The 19,859-nt window shown below is 43.8% G+C and overlaps 1 protein-coding gene across 3 annotated transcripts in view; it reads left to right on the forward strand.

Annotated features, from left to right (window-relative positions):
• CLDN18 (claudin 18) overlaps positions 1–19,439 on the forward strand; it is a 35,375-nt gene extending 15,936 nt beyond the window's left edge. For 2 of the 3 annotated variants that reach the window (XM_023187860.1, XM_023187861.1), the window contains exons 2-5: positions 9,087–9,251; positions 10,360–10,477; positions 15,590–15,700; positions 16,761–19,439. In XM_023187860.1, coding sequence (XP_023043628.1) covers positions 9,087–9,251; positions 10,360–10,477; positions 15,590–15,700; positions 16,761–16,932 — 566 coding nt within the window. In that variant the 3' untranslated portion in view covers positions 16,933–19,439. The remainder of the gene's footprint in view (positions 1–9,086; positions 9,252–10,359; positions 10,478–15,589; positions 15,701–16,760) is intronic. The other variant, XM_023187862.1, reaches the window with a different exon arrangement.
• The last annotated feature ends 420 nt before the right edge of the window (positions 19,440–19,859 follow it).

The following is a 19,859-nucleotide window of genomic DNA, read 5'->3' on the forward strand; positions in this document are numbered from 1 at the left end:
CTTCCTCAAATCCTATCTGGAGGACAGCAAATGTGAATGTCAGGGCCAGTAGCAATGCATTGTGGGCTCTTGGAAACTGTTGGTCACAAGATCATCTGTTGGTAAGCTCTGTCGGTGGTAAGATTGTGGCCAGAGGACTCTGATATGCCTGTCTTTCATCTCCCACAAAACCCAGCATGGCCCACAACAAGCATAGGGGATTGGGGAAGTAGGAAGTGGGTGCTGCTTTGCGTCCTGTCTCCTAGTTGTGCTGTGAAAAGTCAAGCTGTGCTGAACCACCATGGGAACTGGGGGACAGTTCCCAGCAGCCACCACAGAAGTGTACCCCAGTTCTGCCTATCTGAGTTGAGGGAAGAGGATTTCACCAAAAGCCAGAAAAAAACACTTCTTGGGATTGAGTTTGCAGAAAAGGAGGTACTTTAAATCACTGAAAATCTGTGGCCTTCAAGAAGAGTGTGGCCTTAAAAGCAGACAGTCCCCATGCAGCAGGAGTGGCTACGCTACAAATTGGCACCCCAAAATACAAATATCTATTTGATGACTTAGATAAGGAATGGGCAGGAGCTGGGAGTGGTGGCTTACATCTGTAATCCCAGCACTTTGGGAGGCCAAGGTGGGAAGATTGCTTGAGGCCAGGAGTTCAAGATCAGCCTGGGCAACAAAATGAGATCCCATCTCTACAGTAAGTTTAAAATTTTTTAAAACTAGCTGGAAACAGTGGTATATGCCTGTAATCCCAGCTATTCGGGAGACTGTGGCAGGAAAATCACTGGAGCTAGAGTTAGAAGTTGCAGTTAACTGTGATCATGCCACTGTACTCCATCTTGGGCAACACAGTGAAACTTCATCCATCTCTAAAAATAAAATATTTGAAGAGTGTAAGAATGGGCAGGAAGATTACCAGGAGGAAAAGGCTCCAAAGAAACTCAAAAGCTAAAGGCAACAATGCAAGGAGATAAAACAGCCCAGGAGGACATTTGTGGGGCTCCTAAAGGAGCTGGAAGGAATAACAACCAGCCAGGACCTAATGCCTAACTTCCTATCAGAAACAGCTGTGTAAAGTATTTTCTTGCACTTGACGAGGAACCTGGGGAAGACAGACCTGAAGCAGAGGAGCTGGATGAAATGCCTGGAGGGAGAAATGTAAGTTTGCAATGATTCTCCCAGAGAGTTTAATTTTGACCTAGAACCCAGAAAAGTATCACTTTTTAGCACGGAAGTAAGCCTTAAAGTATTTACAGAAAGGCAAAAGGCAGATACCTATAATACTTTAGTTAATAATCATAATTATCACTGGGCACAGTGGCTTGCACCTGTAATCCTAGCAACGCAGGAGGCTGAGACAGAAGGATCGTCACTTGAACCCAGGAACCAAGGCCACAGTGATCATGCCACTGCACTCCAGCATTGGCAACAGAGCAAGATCCCACCTCGAAAAATAAATATAAATAAATGATAATAATCATTACCAGTTATTAAATTATTCCTAAGCACAATCTCTGTTCTTGCAAAATCTCACTTAACTTTTCATTCATCTGACAAAAACGTATCATGTCTCTTTGGAACTTACAGCTGCAGAAGAATGTAATTCAATGCAACAGGCTGTATTGTGTAAACTAAAGATAGATTAATGAAGTAAATGGTGGTGGTAGCAGGACTGCATACTTGTATGTTACCAGCTCTATATAACTGATAGCTCAAGATTCAATTTCATTGTATTCCACACAGTTGATACAGCATGCAGTGCTCTGAGGACAGTGCCAGAAGTAAAATAACTGCTATTTATTGAGCTGCATATTGGCTCTTCAGCTTAATCTTTACAAAAATCAGGAAAATGTGTATTAGCTTTAGGTTTAAAAAGTTGGAAACTGAGGCTGGGGGTGAGGGAAGGACATGCCCAAGTCCTTGTGGATAGAAGATGGCAGAAACAGGATGTGAACATAAGGCAAAGACTTCCAAGTCTGTATCCTTTTCCCCTGCCCAGAACCTGTTTCTAAATGCAGGAATGGGCTGCCTTTAGAATTGAAAAGCTTGGTCTAGGCTTGAGCACAATAAGCGCAGAGGGTATATGGGCGTTGATCCATTTGTAACAATATCATCAATGATGTGAAATTAGGAGTATGAATTAAGTTTAAAGCATGGATGACTTGCATCCCATTCACACTTGCCTTCCCTGGAAACAGTGGAAAGGACGAGTAAAGGGCCAACAATAAGCAGAATGGAGAGGGGGCAAAGATATGGCAAACTCATGTCCCTGGCTCTATAATGTCCCTGCCTTGACATCACAGTCAAGTAATGCTTTTTCTAAAGTGTTTGCAAACATTTTGACTAAATTTGGTAAAGTGGTAAGCCTTACAGTTAGAGGGAAGTGAGCTGGAATCAAGGACACAGCTTGGCCACCTACATCTCTGGACCTCACTTTCCCCATTTGTGAAATGCCTCACAGTAAGACATTTATATGAAAGTGCTGGGCCAGGCACGGTGGCTCACTCCTGTAATCCCAGCACTTTGGGAGGCCAAGGTGGGTGGATCACCTAAGGTCAGGAGTTCGAGACGAGCCTGATCAATATGGTGAAACCCTGTCTCTACTAAAAATATGAACAAATTAGCCAGGCATGGTGGTGTGCGCCTGTAGTCCCAGCTACTCGAGAAGCTGAGACAGAAGAATTGTTTGAACCCAGGAGGCAGAGGTTGCAGTGGGCTGAGATCACCCCACTGCACTCCAGCCTGGCTGACAGCAAGACTCTGTCTCAAAAAAAAAAACAAAAACAAACAAACAAAAAAACAAAGAAAGTGCCCTGTGACCCATTTACAAGATCTAGCTCTTGGCATCCCTAAATCATCACTGCTGTGTCTACATCACTCAGGGCTCTCAAACACTTAGGACATTTGATCTTCTAGCCTTTTTTCCTCCAAACTCAAAAACATTTTATGAATTCAAATATCCAAAGGCAAAATCACTTAAGGCCCTGTGTTCTCCCTTCCCATCCCCATCCTACCCACGTTCTGTACACTTCACTATATCTCAGCCCCGCTGCAGGCACCGAGGGCCTTGATTTTTTTTTTTTATATGACTGTCTACATTTTCCCCTTTCTGCTTCAGTGTGTAAAAACAACAGCCACTGGAGAGTCACAGAGTTTCTTATCAACCTATAAATCACATTTACACACACAGGAGTGAAGTTTTAAACCAGACCACATTTAATCCAGAGAACAGTTTCACAAAACCTTCACAAAATCTAAATCAAAAATCCATAAGGGAAAAAAATGAGACTTCTCATAAGTATCCTTCTTAAAGGAGCTTGTCTGTTTATTTCTTGCTATTGGCTGAATGGTTTCACTGGTTGTGAAAACAGTTTGTCTTTCCCCATTTTCTGGTAGAAGAAACCAGCCCTAGAAGGTGAAGTGATTATAAGTTAGTTATAAAGTTGAGTCTATTGGTTTTCAGTAAAGCTGCTTTCTCTCTCTTCAAAAGAGAAAGATATTTCAGCATCAGCATGCCTCTTCAAATACGTGGACAAACATCTAAAAGTTACACATTATTGTATATGATGAAGACACCACAGGGAGCTGAGAACAGGTCTACACAGCTCAAGAGAACCTGCAACCTAGGTAAATGAGGCTGCTTGCCCTGATTGAAAAGCTAGGAACCAAAATGCCTGCTCAGCTTGCAGCTGTGGTGGTCCCCATTTAGATGGCAGGGGCAGCTACCACAAAGCGTCATGCCCTAGGATGGCCTAGTCAGTGGTGCAGCATCATTTCTTGGTGGGGAGACACATCATCAGAGTTGTAGTTGGATCTCACCTTAAAGGATGTCTTAGACAGTTCGTGCTGCTGTAACAAGATTACCTTAGACTGGGTAATGTATAAACCACAGAAATTTATTCTCACAGTTCTGGAGGCTGGGAAGTCCAAGATCAAGGTGTCGGCAGATTCCATCTAGTAAGGGTTCATGCTCTTCAAAGATAGTGCCTTTTACTGTGTCCTCATATGGCAGAAGGGACAGAAGGGCAAAAGACACAAACAGGCTCCCTCAAGGCCTTTATAAGGGCACTAATGTCGTTCCTGAGGGTACCTCCTACAGACCTCACCTCGCAGTAGTACTGCACTGGGGATTACGTTTCAACATATAAATTTTGGAGGGAAAGACACATTCAAATCATAGCAGAGGTGAAGAGGAAGGTCAGTGAAGATAGAAACCCACCTATGCTGCCTCTCCTATCAGCTAACTCCCCTGCTCATTCAGAGTCTTGTGTTCATTTTTCCTGATCTTCCCCACTACTTAGGTGCTGCTAGGTCCAAGCCTTTCTTTTCTTCCTCTTTTCAAATTTTCTTCCCCTCTTGCCCATAGCAATTCACACACATGGCTGTTTCAAATCCTCAACCATATTTTATCATCATGTGAGAGGATTCATGTTTGTATACAGTTAGTACAAGTCAAAGCTATGTGGAGTTGCCAAGGGATACGTTGTTTTTAGGGAAGGAGAGGAAACTGATATTTATTGAGCCTGGCTTAGGTTTATGCCAAGTAGCATCTGATCCTCACATATCTATGCAAGAGATATCTTTGACTCCCTCCAGAACTGAGGACTCGTTTTCATTGAGCTTAAATGACTTACCTAATAACACTCACCTGGTGTCACATTGTTCTGTAGAATTTTACAAGGTACTAAGGACTTCTGTGTCGATTTCCTGGAATCTCTAGAGAATCTAGCGTCCCCCATCTTATTCTCAAGAGCCTTTCTTCTGGAGTCTGGCCTCAGACTACGGTCTTCTGAGCTCCCCTCCTTTGGACTCCTCCATTAGCTCTCTTGTCTCCAGTCTAGGACCAAGCTATGCCTGAAGGTATGGCTCCTCCCATCCCCCTACTCCACCAGGGCCCCAGTCCAGGCCTTTGGCTGCTGGTGAACTGCTGTCCCATCATCCTCACTCCCACTTCCACTTAGTGATGCCAGCCCCTGAGAACCCTCTTTCAGCCCAACTCTCCACTCCGAGTACCTCTGCTGAGCCCTTCTTGAAAGCTGTTGTCTCGCATTATTCCTTGAAATTTTGTTATTGAATGATTAAATGAAAATCTCTGGGGGTGAGAACAAACATTAATATTTCTTTAAAAGCGCCCCCAGAAGATGCTCAGGTGCAGCCTGTGTTGGAAAAAACCACACCCAAGAGCACCTCACCTGTCAGTTCAGAGCTACTTGGGGAATTAAGGTGTTTTGCAACAGGGAGGGAACACTGAGTTCCCATTTTTCTGTTTGCTTCTTTCAGCCCTGAATCCTGCCCACCCTTCAGGTCTGATAACACTTCATTGTTCATTGGGAAGAATGCTGTAGTCACACTTTTGGTGCAGGGAATCAGGCTTTAGAGCCTGTTGACTCACCTGTTATCAGCTGATAAGCCTCTTGATCAGAATATCAAGTAAGAGACAAAATGGCTAAAAGAGAAACCTACCTGCTACCTACTTTGTGGCAGTTTTCTCTGTTTACTTATCTATAGAGAAGATTAGGATCCCAGGTGGACCGTGCAGGTGGAGGGGAAGGTGAGTTTACCACCATGAATCTCCATGGTCATTACTAGACATAGGAGGTTTCTAGCCATAAGCAGTGGAGCCAATTTCCTCCCACTTACTGGCACCTGCCCCCATGACAGTTGCCAGTGGGACTAAGACTGACGATCGTTGTTTGTAGAATTCTCTTCCCAGCAGAGAAGCAAAGTTAAAATCAGAAGTTTCTTTAGGGAGAAGAGAATCAGAATCAAGTATATAGAGATCAATGGGATAAAACTAGAATAGGTGGACACTGTCATTCATACTTCAGACAGATATCTGGTGAGAAGGCTGCTAGGGCCTCTGTTCCTCAGACATTGCAGGAGGCACTTGAACAAGTTCTACATTATCTAACTCTCCTTTTTCAAAATTTCTCATTGATTGCTGATTTTTCTGGCATGACAAATTGCTTTATGATACAAACATACCTTAGAGTGAATATGCTGACAGCTCCACTGATGTTTGACTCAGATGCCCATGATGTTGGCTGTTGTAGGAGAGGGAAATCTTCCCAAGGTGACTGGAGAGAGTCCTCTCCCAGGACTGCTGGAGGAGATGGGAATGCTGTCATCTTGAGAGTCACATTTATAAATAATCCACCAGGCCAGGTTATTCCCTAAGACGATTTGGAGAGTGTTTTCTTCCACATTCTTAGCATCCATTTCGGAGCATGATTGTTTATGGTTGAGTCTCCAAATTTGGAGGATACATTTTGTAAGAGTTTACAGATCCTTGTACCTGATGGAAGGCAGGACCTGTTTTTCCAGAATAAGGTGCCTCAAAACAATGTGCTGTGATGGAAAAGTAATGATTTTGAGGCAGTTTTGGATCTGACTCCCAGTTCTGCCTCCTTTCCCTTGATGTGTGTCCTTGGGCAAGTTACCTCACCTGAGTCTCCATTTCTTCAACCATAAAATGGGTGATAATTATATTATCTGCATCGTAGGGTTTTTTTTCCCCATGGATTACATTTTTTAATGTCTGAAAATTCCTTACTAGCTTTCACTCAAAAGTAGCAACTGCCTGTGAAAACTAGGGAAGGACAGAACTTTGTTTTGTTCACAGTTTCCTCTGAGCCTTTTGCCTATAGCCCTATAGGCAGATTCCCTCAGTATCTCCTTCAAAGAGAAAAAAACTGATAAGCATTTCTCCTGTTTCTTTTCCATTTCCAAATTTCAATTTTGCCTGGGTATTAATAACTGGTCTCACTGAGGGTAGGAATGACACCTCCTTTGAGTGTACCCCACAATCCCCTTCTAGTTAAAACTTGGCAAGGTCTCCATCTGCATTTCTAGCTGGCTCCTGACTTGCTCCCTTGGTCCAGGTGACAGGGGGAGCCTCATGAGGGTTTTCCTTCTCCTTTTTAAAAAATTCCTTCCTGGAAAACTACCCACCATGATGCTAAAGGTGGCTATCTCCAAGAGTTGGAATAGCAGGTTATTGTTTTTTATTTCCTGTTTATAGTTTTCTATACATCCTGAAATTTTTATATTGAGGAGTTATTGTTTATATAACTAGGAAAAAAATCAGCAATTTCCCAAAAAAGAAAAATGATGCCCTTTACCTCTTCTCTGATACCACACTGTGGAATGCAATGTCTTTGCAGCTGTAAGACTTGGTGTGAGAGGTCCCCTCACATCTGCAAGGGGCTTCAGCAGCACTCTGGTCATGACTTCGAACCTGGAGGGCTGGAAACTCTCCAAAAACAATAAGACTTTAAAGGTTAGCATGTCTAGACACTGATGAAACCATCTTTCATAAGTTAGAAACACTTGATTTCAAGTAACAGAACCCCAACCTGAATTAGTTCAAACAGGTAGGGATTTAAATAATAATAATAATAATAATAATAATAATAATAATAATGGTGCTGGGATAGCACCTGAAACCTAAGGAAAGGATGTATGTGGACCATAGGAAAAGCTGGAGTCAGGAGCTCAAACACTGACTGTCAGGGCTCTCTACCTTCCTATTGGGTTTGGTCTGCTTACCATTATACAGCAGCTCACCACCTGAAGGAAACCATGGACTCCCAGGACAGCATCTTATACTTTCAGCCCCTGGAGAGAGACTGGCCGGATGCTCTCTGTGTCCAGCACAGACATTCTGTATAAGTGTCTCATCTGCCTGGTCTGACTCAGATGCCCATGCTGGATTAATTTGCCTTGGTCAAGGCACCGGGTATAAAGTCAGGGCCTGAAAGATCAAGGTCAGTATCACTACTCAAAATAGGGCCTGTGTACCAAGCGGGCGAACAAACTATGTGTTACCCACCTGAAGAGTTCTGGTACCGAAATCGAGAATAAATATTTCTAAACATTTATAACAATTTGACATGTCTGTGACACTCAAGCAGGTGATTTTGTATTTTGTCAGGATGTCAATTTGTGACAGATTGGAAATTTAAATTTTTAAGTAGTTTGAAAAACACTGATGTAAGACATGGCAACTCCTTCAAAAATCATGGACTTAGGAAAAAAGGGGATATACTGGAGGGATAGAATAATTGGTGTCTAGCACATAAGTATCTCCACACAGTTTTGCAGTTCAGCTCCACCCTACCAACTCACACTAGGGGCCTTGCCTACTGGAACACATGAAGGACTAATTTGTCTTCCTTGTTAAATTATTTATACTTGTAATAGACATGCTTAGTGACTGTCGTTCCCCACTTTGGCATAAGCTCCATGACAACAGAGACCATGTCTGATCTGTTGTTAACTACTGTCATCCCATGGCCAGTCAGGAGGGCTCAGTAAACAATGGTTGCGATGAGTCACAGCAATTTAAGGATGCACTAGAAACAACTTTGGATATATCTGGAGGTAAGGACACTGCAGAAGAGTCCCTGTAGGGCCTATACCTACGACTGATTCCTAGAAAGGGATAAACTGCTGATAAACTGGTCCAGTTGAAAGGCCTAATATTGTTATATTGATCTTTTTATATACATCTGAAACCTACAGCTCACCATAATCTTAGCAGTTCCTTTTGGAAAGGGACGAAGTTGAGTATCCTTGGTATATCACTTAGCAACCTTGGCTTCATCATATTCTATAAATGAATTCTTGGTTTCCTAAAGTGGACACAACTATATAAAACTTTTATCACATACGGAAGCACAAGAGAAGAAAAATATTTGGGTTAGAAGTCACAGCTATAAGCTCTATCAGTAATTCGAACTCTCACCTTAGACAAACTATTTTCCCTTTCCGGATCCCAGATTATCAAGCTTTAAAAATGAGGAAGCTGAAATAGGTACAATCCAAGGACCTCCCCAGTTCCAACCATCCATAATTCTCTGATTCTGTAGACATCTGAGTGCATGTCCTTCATCAGTCAGAGAATTGTAAGTGATGTATTTTGTATTTCCCACAATTCCACATCCTTTGACAATGGCAAGGTTCACAGTTTATGGACTTTGCTGTCTCTCAGAGGTTTGGTGCAGGTTAGTTGTGGTTGCTTTGTTTTATTAAACCAGAGCCGAATCAAGCGTGCTGAGCTGGTCTGATTTGTCTGCTGTGTCTTGCCCCTTGTCCCACAGCCATGCTGCAGGCAGTGCGAGCCCTGATGATCATAGGCATCGTCCTGGGTGCCATTGGCCTCCTAGTGTCCATCTTTGCCCTGAAATGCATCCGCATTGGCAGCATGGAGGACTCTGCCAAAGCCAACATGACACTGACCTCCGGGATCATGTTCATTGTCTCAGGTAAACACAGAGCCTGGAGTTCCCACTTCTGGAATGTCAAAGCAAAATCATTCTGGTAGAGAAAGTATGACTCCTCCCTACTCCTGAATGTGGTTCAGAACTTTTCTTTTTTTTTTTTTTTTTTGAGACGGAGTCTTGCTCTGCCTCCCAGGCTGGAGTGCAGTGGCCAGATCTCAGCTCACTGCAAGCTCCGCCTCCCGGGTTCACGCCATTCTCCTGCCTCAGCCTCCCGAGTAGCTGGGACTACAGGCGCCCGCCTCGTCGCCCGGCTAGTTTTTTTGTATTTTTTAGTAGAGACGGGGTTTCACCGTATTAGCCAGGATGGTCTCGATCTCCTGACCTCGTGATCCACCCGTCTCGGCCTCCCAAAGTGCTGGGATTACAGGCTTGAGCCACCGCGCCCGGCCAGAACTTTTCATACTGAGATTCATAATCTGAGTGTGGAGGCCCAATTGCGTATCATGAGTACTAAGGTCCGTCTTAGCTGCCACTCCAACCCCAATAGAAGAGGTTCTTAGCTGGATGCAGTAGTTCATGTCTATAATGTCAGCACTTTGAGAGGCCAAGACAGGAGGATCACTTGAGTCCAGGAGTTCAAGACCAGCCTAGGCAGCATTGTGACACCCCATGTTGATTAAAAGAAATGGTTTTTTATTTAATAAAAAAAAAAAAAAAAAAAAAAAAAACTTAGCTTTTGAATCTTAAATTCAGCTTGAAAAAAAAGGTTCTCAACCCTAAAAGAGTCATGTGACTTGATTGCTAAAAGGCATTTTTTTGGCAAGGCTTTAGAAAGTGATTTTAAGGGACGATATCTTGACATTACCAAAGAAACAGACCAAAAATATTTGGACTATTGAGCCTTGGTCCCAAAATGCATGAAAAATTTCTTTCTGTACACATACATATCCTTCCACAATTAGCGAGATAAAACATTCTAAGCACCTATCACAATGTTTAGCACATAGCGAGAATTCAGTAATCAATGCTTGGTTATAAGGTTACAATATTCTGCAGCCTACTCATCTAAACTCATCTAGGCATAACCTGCCTCAGAAACACTGTAATCCCTTGAAACTAACTCTGGAGATTTCTTTTTCTTTGCCCACAGGTCTTTGTGCAATTGCTGGAGTGTCTGTGTTTGCCAACATGCTGGTGACTAACTTCTGGATGTCCACAGCCAACATGTACAGCGGCGTGAGTGGGGTGGTGCAGACTATTCAGACCAGGTAACCTCCTCATCTAGGTCTTGTCATTCACCATGATGAATATTGTTATAAGAATCTGATTAAACACATGCGCCTAATGTGACTGTCAGTGCCTGAAATACCAAAAATTTATCAGAGACAACCATGCCGTATCATAAATCAACAATCACCTGTAAATTCATAAACTTCATTTCAGTGAAATATCCTTGGTGATATGACTTGAGGCTGATCTGACATTTGCATTGAAATACGGTGACAGTTCATAGTATTTATCTAACACTCTTACACAAGCCCCATTGTGGAGGCAATGAAACAGGCACTATTAACCCAGGCAAGTAAATGAACATCAACTTACATCTACAGTCCATAACTGGGACCTGGCTAGGAACAGGTAAACGTTTGAATAGAAATCAGCAAGGTGCAGTATGGGTGAGAAAAGTGGTGTTCCTTTCTGGTATAGCTGCCTCTTTCTCTCATTCATTAATTCATTTATTCTACAAATGTATTGATCACCTGCTGTAAGCCAAGACGTGTTCAGAGTGCTGGAGATACAAAATGCCCACTCTCACAGGGGGTACAGTCTGGCAGAGGGAGATGAAACCCCACTACAATTTGGTGTCTGAAGGAGAGTAGAACTTTTAAAAGACGGAAAAACAATACCAATGCCCATATTCATTTAGTCACTTTAAACGGATATATCTCATAGCAAGAAGCTGGAGCAAATTCCTGAAAAAGAAAGATCTTGTTCTTGGGAAGAAATATCAATATTAGACCTCAGTGACCTGTCATCTCTGGACGCATGCACTTGGCATGTTTTCCAGCCACACTAACACGAGGGACAGACGGAGAGTGAGGGTGTGATAAATCCATTACCCTCTGGCTCCCTGGAACTCCAATCCCCATTCATTTTTCTGCTTTATTTCAAGAATGTAAAGGAAGCGATCCCCAAAAACTCCCCCAATCCTACTCTATGTTCCTCTCATGGTCTCTTAATTACAGGTGCAACTTAGAAGTAGGTTGACCAACTCATGCCAGTCTGCCTGAGACTTTCCCAGGTTTAGCACTGCAAGTTCCACATTCTGGGAAACTCCTCCATCATGGGCAAACCAGAATGATTGCTCAGGCTACTTACAAGAGCCCACCTTTCCCAGAGCATTTGGGTACCTGGGGTCATTGCGCTTGCCCAGAGGAGCCATCTACCAGCCACTTTGCACTTAGCACTAACACCTGCCATCACTCTCTCACACCATCTCCCCAGCACCGGCCCCTGTCTTGTGGGCAGGGAGCTTCAGTCCTGGAATTAAGACTATAGAAGGCCTCCTGAACTTCTCCCTCCATGGATGGGCAGCTGTCTTTCCCTTTCTTTTGTCTTCTCATTTTCTCCACCCAGAAGTCTTACAAGACAGCCCAGCTGCCAAGAAAGACCTTGGCAGTCACCTTGATGGAGCTTTGGTTCCCGTGCCCCACTTGGTCCTGGGACCCCCCTCCTTCTCCTGTTCCCCGACTCTATTATTGCCATGTTGTATGTAACAATGGCAGAGCCTAAGCCCCAGACTAGAGCTGCAAACTGCCTGCCCTCACACTGTACACAGTCTGCAAGGTATTTTGTATAAAACATTTCATTTTATAATCTAAACCAATCACCAACTTTTAAAAATTAGAAGGGTTAGACCAGGAGCGGTGGCTCACGCCTGTAATCCCAGCACTTTGGGAGGATGAGGTGGGCAGAACACAAGGTCAGGAATTCGAGACCAGCCTGGTCAATATGGTGAAACTCCGTCTCTACTGAAAATACAAAATTAGCTGGGCGTGGTGGTGGGCACCTGTAGTCCCAGCTACTTGAGAGACTGAGGCAGGAGAATCCCTTGAACCTGGGAGGCAGAGGTTGCAGTGAGCCGAGATCACGCCACTGCACTCCGGCCTGGACAACAGAGCAAGACTTCGTCTCAAAAAAAAAAAAAAAAAAAATTAGAAGGGTTAAGAACTGGGTTCCTCAGAAACAGATCCTGAGAAGAGGATCCCAGTGCCAGAGTTCATTAAGAAAAGGGAGATGGGTTAGTGGGTGAGGGAAGCAGGGCCGGGAAGGAAGGGAAGCCAAGCACGGGCATGATTTCAGGTGAAGCCCTGGGACTCAGCCTGATCCTGAGGAGAGCTGTGCAGTGCGAATTAGATGCCAGAGTTGTCTCGACCCCAAACTAAAGAGCTGAGCTTTCATACCTTGGTGCCAGTCAGTCCCTGTGGGCAGAGTGGCTTCAGTGGCTAAACCAAAGCTAGATTTCCAGAGGCAGCCACAGGGGCCAGCAGGTAAAAGCAAAGAATACACAAGCAGGGGAAGAGACCCACAGAAACGGTTAAATGGTAGAGCACCACTAGGGCCTACGACAAGGAGACTTCACCCCCCACACACATACACATACTCTGTTTTTCCAGCTTTGTGTAAAAAATCAGAAGATCTGGCAGCATTGCCCTGGGCCCTCATTCTCATATGACCTCCATCTCTGCAGCAGAGAGGCAGCTGCCCTTCTGGCTAGGACTCATTCTGTCCGGTTTACCACAATCCCCACTCTGCCCGAATAGCCCAACTCATGCTTATAGGGATTTTTTCCATATATTACAGTTGAGAAAACAAAATTATGTTCTTCTATGTAGCTCACTTCACTCATTTAAGTTTCTTGCCTGTCCCAGGTAAGTATTTAGGTTTGCTAACCTTGACCCAGAGTATCTAAGTTGAGGAAAAGGACTTCGTCCCTCATGCCCAGAAGATTCATTAACAATGAGCGCTTTGAAGGCAAAGTGACCTGAATTTGAATCCTGACAATATCGTGTCCTTCCTGGGTCATTGGAGAAGTTCCTTAGCCTCGCTGAGCTTCAATCTCTTCGTCTGTAAAATGCAAGTGACAGATACTATCACAGTGATTGTTGGGAAAATTAAACAAGACAGTGGTAAAAAGCACTTATCACTGTATCAGTAAGGGCTTAATACATGGTAGCAATTGTTGTTATCATTATTAGCATTAAGCAATCACTCAACCATCCATAGGGGTATCAAGCACAGGGGCTCTGTCTGTGTCAGGGCCCACGGACCAGGGCTGTCACCAGGAAATCACCCCAGGAAGCACCCCAGGAAAAGATCTGCTGTTCAGTCCCCAGCCACACCGGGTAGGATGACGGGGCAGGGCTCTTCGTGCCAAGGCAGAAGCCCTTAAACCAAATTTCTGTCTTTTTCCCAGTCCAAGGAAATAAAAATAGCCTATAGGTAAATTTTCTCCCAGAACTTTTTCAAGGACTGAACTCAGTCAACCAGTTTTGCTCTACATATTAATACTATACTTCGTCATGAAGCTTACATTGTTTACTTTAATCCTGCTAAATGTGTGTGCTTTTTTTTTTTTTTTTTTTTTTTTGAGACTGTTGCCCAGGCTGGAGTGCAATAGTGCCATCTCGGCTCACTGCAACCTCCACCTCCTGGGTTCAAGCAGTTCTCCTGCCTCAACTTCCCAAGTAGCTGGGATTACAGGCACCTGCCACCATGCCCAGCTAATTTTTGTATTTTTAGTAGAGACAGGGTTTCACCATGCTGGCCAGGTAGGTCTCGAACTCCCAACCTCAGGCGATCTGCCTGCCTTGGCCTCCCAAAGTGTTGGGATTACAGGCGTGAGCCACCACACCCAGCTAATGTGTGTGCTTTTAAAGCACATCTAAAGTATTGTATTTTCTTAGGTTGCAGAGGTCTGCACACATATTACTTGTCTTCCTATTGTTGGTATAATGTTCTTAGCTTGTGTCGTAGACTTTAAACATATTAGTAATTCATAGAGTTCTACAAACAGTCCCTGTGCTCTTTGGGGAATGCAAAGGGAAACTTCCAAGGAGAGGCACTCCTTTTCCATGCTGAGCTCTCCTTTTCTGCAGAGCTCGTGGAGCTGGAAATCAAGTTATCCACTGGCATTAAAATGTGCACTGACATCCTAACAGTTTTTGGTCACTTGAAGAAGGATACTGCTCTCCACCATCCAAAAATGTCCATTTGAGATCACAATTATTTTATTCTCAGGAGATTTTGTTCTCAATCCTGATCCGATGTAACTGAGTCCCATTGGAGGAAGACCCCCCAGGCGAAGGGCACCAACTTTGGAGTCAGACCACCCCAAGTTAGAATTCTCTTGTGAGCTGGAACAGAAGCACCATGAGCACAGCGTCTCTGTCTACCTTGTTCGCCCAGTGTCCCAGTACCAGGGCAGGGCTCTGTACATTGTAGGAGCTCAATAAAGACTTGTTGAACAAATGAGTAAAGACATCAATAAAAGAAGGGATAGTCACTTCAACTTAGTTCCTTCTGAAGGTAATAGCTCTGCCTGCATGGATGGTTGTAAGGGTTATTTGAGATAAGTTAAGATGACTGCTTATTGGCCCATACTGAGAACTCAAGGAACTAAAATTCCTTCAGAAATAATAATTTGAGATTGATTTTTTTTTTTTTTTTTTTTTTTTTTTTTTTTTTTTTTGGTCAGAGTCTCGATCTGTTGCCCAGGCTGGAGTGCAATGGCACAATCTCAGCTCACTGCAACCTCCACCTCCCAGGTTCAAGCAGTTCTCATACCTTAACCTCCTGAGTAGCTGGGATGAGAGATGTACACCACCACACCCAGCTAATTTTTGTATTTTCAGTAGAGACAGGGTTTCACCATGTTGGCCAGGCTGCTCTTGAACTCCCGACCTCAGCTGAACCTTGGCCTCCCAAAGTGCTAGGATTACAGGCGTGAACCACCGTGTCCAGTCGGGATTGATTTTATATCTCTCAAATTTCTCTTACCAAACCTTCAAGACACTTTCTTTTGCCAGTAGAGAGGAGAAGATTTCTTGAGATGTTTCACAGAGATAAGATTTATAATATTATGGTTGAGCGATGCTGGAATCCCCTGCTGTTTTGCCCCCTAGTTTTAGTCCCAATTCTACTCTCCAGGGTACCTGATCAGTTGGCTGTGACCCACAGGAGTGTGTGTTCAGGGGCATGGGCAGGGATGGATGTGGAATCCAAAAGTGGGGACAGAAAGAACAGGCACAGCCAGGTGCAGTGGGCGGAGCCTGGAGAGTCGAGTCAACCATATTGACAGCCACCGTCTCCCCACCCAGGTACACATTTGGCGCGGCTCTGTTCGTGGGCTGGGTTGCTGGAGGCCTCACACTAGTTGGGGGTGTGATGATGTGCATCGCCTGCCGGGGCCTGGCACCAGAAGAAACCAAGTGAGTCTCCCTGTTCCGCTGCAACCAGACGTTTTATTTGTTCAGGGTCTATTTTAATTTATAACTTGCAGCCAAGAAAACAAAATTAATCTAGGTATATGGAAGAACTTTATTTGACTTAAGGATTATCAAACCTTCTCTTTTAGGGGGAACCTAAAGGACAGAATGGGAATATTTCAGCCTAGATTGATTTAAATGTGATCCTATTTGAAAGAAAAATCCATCCCTCTTGGTTCCTTCTGAGATTGTTTTGTAACTCCATGGTTCTCAACTAGGAGCAATTTGCCCCCCAGGGGATATTTGGCAACATGTGAAGACATTTTTAATTGTTACAATTTTGGGAGGGTGGGGGAAAGTGATACTGGCCTCTGGCAGGTAGAGGACAGGGATGCTACTAAACACCCTACAGTGCACAGAACTGTCCCACAACAAAGAAGCATCTGTTCCAAACCGTCAACAGTGCTGCTGCTGAGAAACTCTGCTGTAACTCCCCACATTGAACTGTGTGAGGAGAGCTGGATTCCAGTGTGGTTCTGCTGCTGACCAGCCCTGTGACCTCCAGCAGGTTATTTGCTCTCTGTGTGCCTCTATCACCTCATCCATGAAATGAGCAGCTTGAGGCAATGGGCTGAACGTAGGTACCTTCCAGCTCACAAATTCTATGATCCTTTGATGCAAAATGTTCCCCTGGACATTGTTTCTGGTTCAACTTTATTTTTATTTGATTAACAGAGGGAACTCATTAGTTACTGAGGATTTGGGGATACCTCTCTCCACCATCCAAAAATGTCCATTTGGAATCACAATTATTTTATTCTCAGGAGATTTTGTTCTTGGCTCAGCAAAGCTCTAACATGCAAGAATTTCTGTTCCACTGCAGAGGCAGAAAAACCAGTGTACCAAAAACCAGGGTTACTAACTATCCTGGTTTGCCCCGGACTGATGGGTTTCCAGGGACACTGTACTTTCAGTGCCAAGCCTGAGACAGTTTAGGGTAAATAGGAGGTTGGTCCTCCTGACAAAGACATCTACAATCTTGGAATGTTTATTTTTCTTTCAGCTACAAAGCCGTTTCTTATCATGCCTCGGGCCACAGTGTTGCCTACAAGCCTGGAGGCTTTAAGGCCAGCACTGGCTTTGGGTCCAACACCAAAAACAAGAAGATATACGATGGGGGTGCCCACACAGAGGACGAGGTACAATCTTATCCTTCCAAGCACGACTATGTGTAATGCTCCAAGACCTCTCAGCACGGGCAGAGGAAACTCCCAGAGAGCTCACCCAAAAAACAAGGAGATTCCATCTTGACTTATTGCTTTTGACTCACAGCTGGAAGTTAGAAAAGCCTTGATTTCATCTTTGGAGAGGCCAAGTGGTCTTAGCCTCATGTCTCTGTCTCTAAATATTCCATCATAAAACAGCTGAGGTATCATTTATGAATTAGAGGCTATAGCTCACATTTTCAATCCTCTATTTCTTTTTTTAAATATAACTTTCTACTCTGATGAGAGAATGTGGTTTTAATCTCTGTCTCACATTTTAATGATTTAGACAGACTCCCCCCTCTTCCTCCTAGTTAATAAACCCATTGATGATCTAGTTCCCAGCTTATCCCCAAGAAAACTTCTGAAAGGAAAAAGAGTAGATCGAAAGACATTATTTTCTGCTGTTTGACTTTTGCCTCCCCACCCCTAACTTGGCTACTAATAAACACTTACTGAAGAAGAAACAATAAGAGCAAGATATTTGCAATCTCTCCAGCCCATGATCTGGGTTTTCTTATGCTGTGATCTTAAACGTTACCAAACCAAAGTGATCTTCAGTTTGAGGCAACCAAGCCTTTCTACTGCTGTTGGCATCTTATTATTCCAGCAAGACCTTTCTAGGAGTTTCCTGAGCTCTCCACTGGAGTCCTCTTTCTGTCACGGGTCAGAAATTGTCCCTAGATGAATGAGAAATTTTTTTTTTAATCTAAGTCCTAAATATAGTTAAAATAAATAATATTTTAGTAAAATGATACACTATCTCTATGAATTAGCCTCACCCCTACATGTGGATAGAAGGAAATGAAAAAATAATTGCTTTGACATTGTCTATATGGTACTTTGTAAAGTCACGCTTAAGTACAAATTCCATGAAAAGTTCACTGATCCTAATTCTCTCCCTTTGAGGTTTCTATGACTCTGATTATACATGATAATAAGTGTAAGCTATGTAAAAACTAAATATTGTCTGGGCACAGTGGTTCATGCCTGTAATCCCAGCACTTTGGGAGGCTGAGGAGGAAGGATCACTTGAGCCCAGAAGTTCAAGACCAGCCTGGACAATGTGGAGAAACCCTGTCTCTACAAAATACAGAGAAAAAATCGGCCAGTCATGGTGGCATACACCTGTAGTCCCAGCATCCTGGGAGGCTGAGATGAGAGGATCACTTGAGCCTGGGAGGCTGGGGCTGCAGTGAACCGTGATCAGGCCACTGCACTCCAGCCAGGTGACATAGTGAGATCCTGTCTAAAAAATAAAAAATAAATAATGGAATACAGCAAGTCCTAGGAAGTAGGTTAAAACCAATTCTTTAAAAAATAAAATAAAATGTTGAGCCTGAATTAAATATTATGTTTCCGAGTGACACATATCCACATTTGCATGGTTACAAGCCACTGCCAGTTGGCAGTAGCACTTTCCTGGCACTGTGGTTGGTTTTGCTTTGTTTTGCTTTGTTTAGACATGGGGTCTTACTTTCCAGGCTGGCCTCAAACTCCTGCACTCAAGCAGTTCTCCTACCCTGGCCTCCCAAGTAGCTGGGACCACAGGCGTGTGCCATCAAAACTGGTCAGTTTTGTTACTGAGAGCTGTTCCTTTCTCTGAATTCACCTACAGTGGTTGGACTGTCAGATGTTTGGGCAAAACTGAAAGTTCTTTGCAACCACACACCTTCCCTGAGCTTACATCACTGCCCTTTTGAGCAGAAAGTCTAAATTCCTTTCAGAACATTAGAATTCCATCCCAGTTCCAAAGCCAGACAGACCCCCTAGGAAACTGAGGTAAGAGCAGTCTCTAAAAACTACCCAGAGCAGCATTGGTGCAGGGGAACTTGGCCATTAGGTTACTATTTGAGAGTAAAGTCCTCACATCAATAGTACATACGAAAGTGACCTCCAAGGGGATTGGTGAATACTCATAAGGGTCTTCAGGCTGAATAGACTATGTCTGGAGAAAGAACGGATTATGCCCCATTAAATAATAACAAGTTGTGTTCATCAAGAGTCAGAGCAGTGAACTCAGAGGCCCTTGTCACTGAGACAGCAACATTTAGACCAAACCAGAGGAGATATCTGTGGAACTCACTGCCTTCAGTTTGGGTAAAGGATGAGCAGACAAGTCAACCAAAGAAAAAAGAAAAGCAAGGAGGAGGGTTGGGCAATCTAGAGCATGGGGATTGTTAAGTGCTCTCTGGATTTGAGTTGAAGAGCATCCATTTGAGCTGAAGGCCACGGGGCACAATGAGCTCTCCCTCCTACCACCAGAAAGTCCCTGGTCAGGTCTCAGGAAGTGCGATGTGGCTCAGCTGGGTTTTTAATAAGCACATTCTCCATCCAACACTTAATTGTTTGAAAGTCTCCATATAGTTAGATCGTGCTTTGTAATTTTGTTGTTGTTGCTCTATCTTATTGTATATGCATTGAGTGTTAACCTGAATGTTTTGTTACTTAAATATTAAAAACACTGTTGTCCTACAGTTGAATAGCTTCTGCTCTGTTTTCATAAGTTTTGGGAAGTGGAGGTGGGAAGTCCCAGCACCTCAATGCCGGATGCATCTTCATGGGAGTTTTTCTGCTTTCAGAATCTGTTTCTGCTCAGTAGCAGCCTAGCTACCTAGAGGACAGCTAGGTGTTGGTCCAGACCAGTTTGTGGTTTCTGCAAGTTTGGAAGCCTTAATGAAAACGAGTTCCCAGAGCAACCAGGCATGCAGCATGGGGTCCAAGGATCCAGTTTAGCCTGTCTGACCCTAAGCGCACCAGCCCGAAGTGTCTAACGTCATTGGCCTGTTTGTGGGCCAGTAAAACAAGAGAGCCAATGCCTGCCCTCTTGATGCTGCCAAGGATTGGGTTGACCAGCTCAATAAACTGAGGCAGTATCAAGCTACAAAAACAGCATA

Source organism: Piliocolobus tephrosceles, chromosome 2 (assembly GCF_002776525.5).
Source record: "Piliocolobus tephrosceles isolate RC106 chromosome 2, ASM277652v3, whole genome shotgun sequence".
In the NCBI taxonomy this organism is placed as follows: Eukaryota; Metazoa; Chordata; class Mammalia; order Primates; family Cercopithecidae; genus Piliocolobus; species Piliocolobus tephrosceles.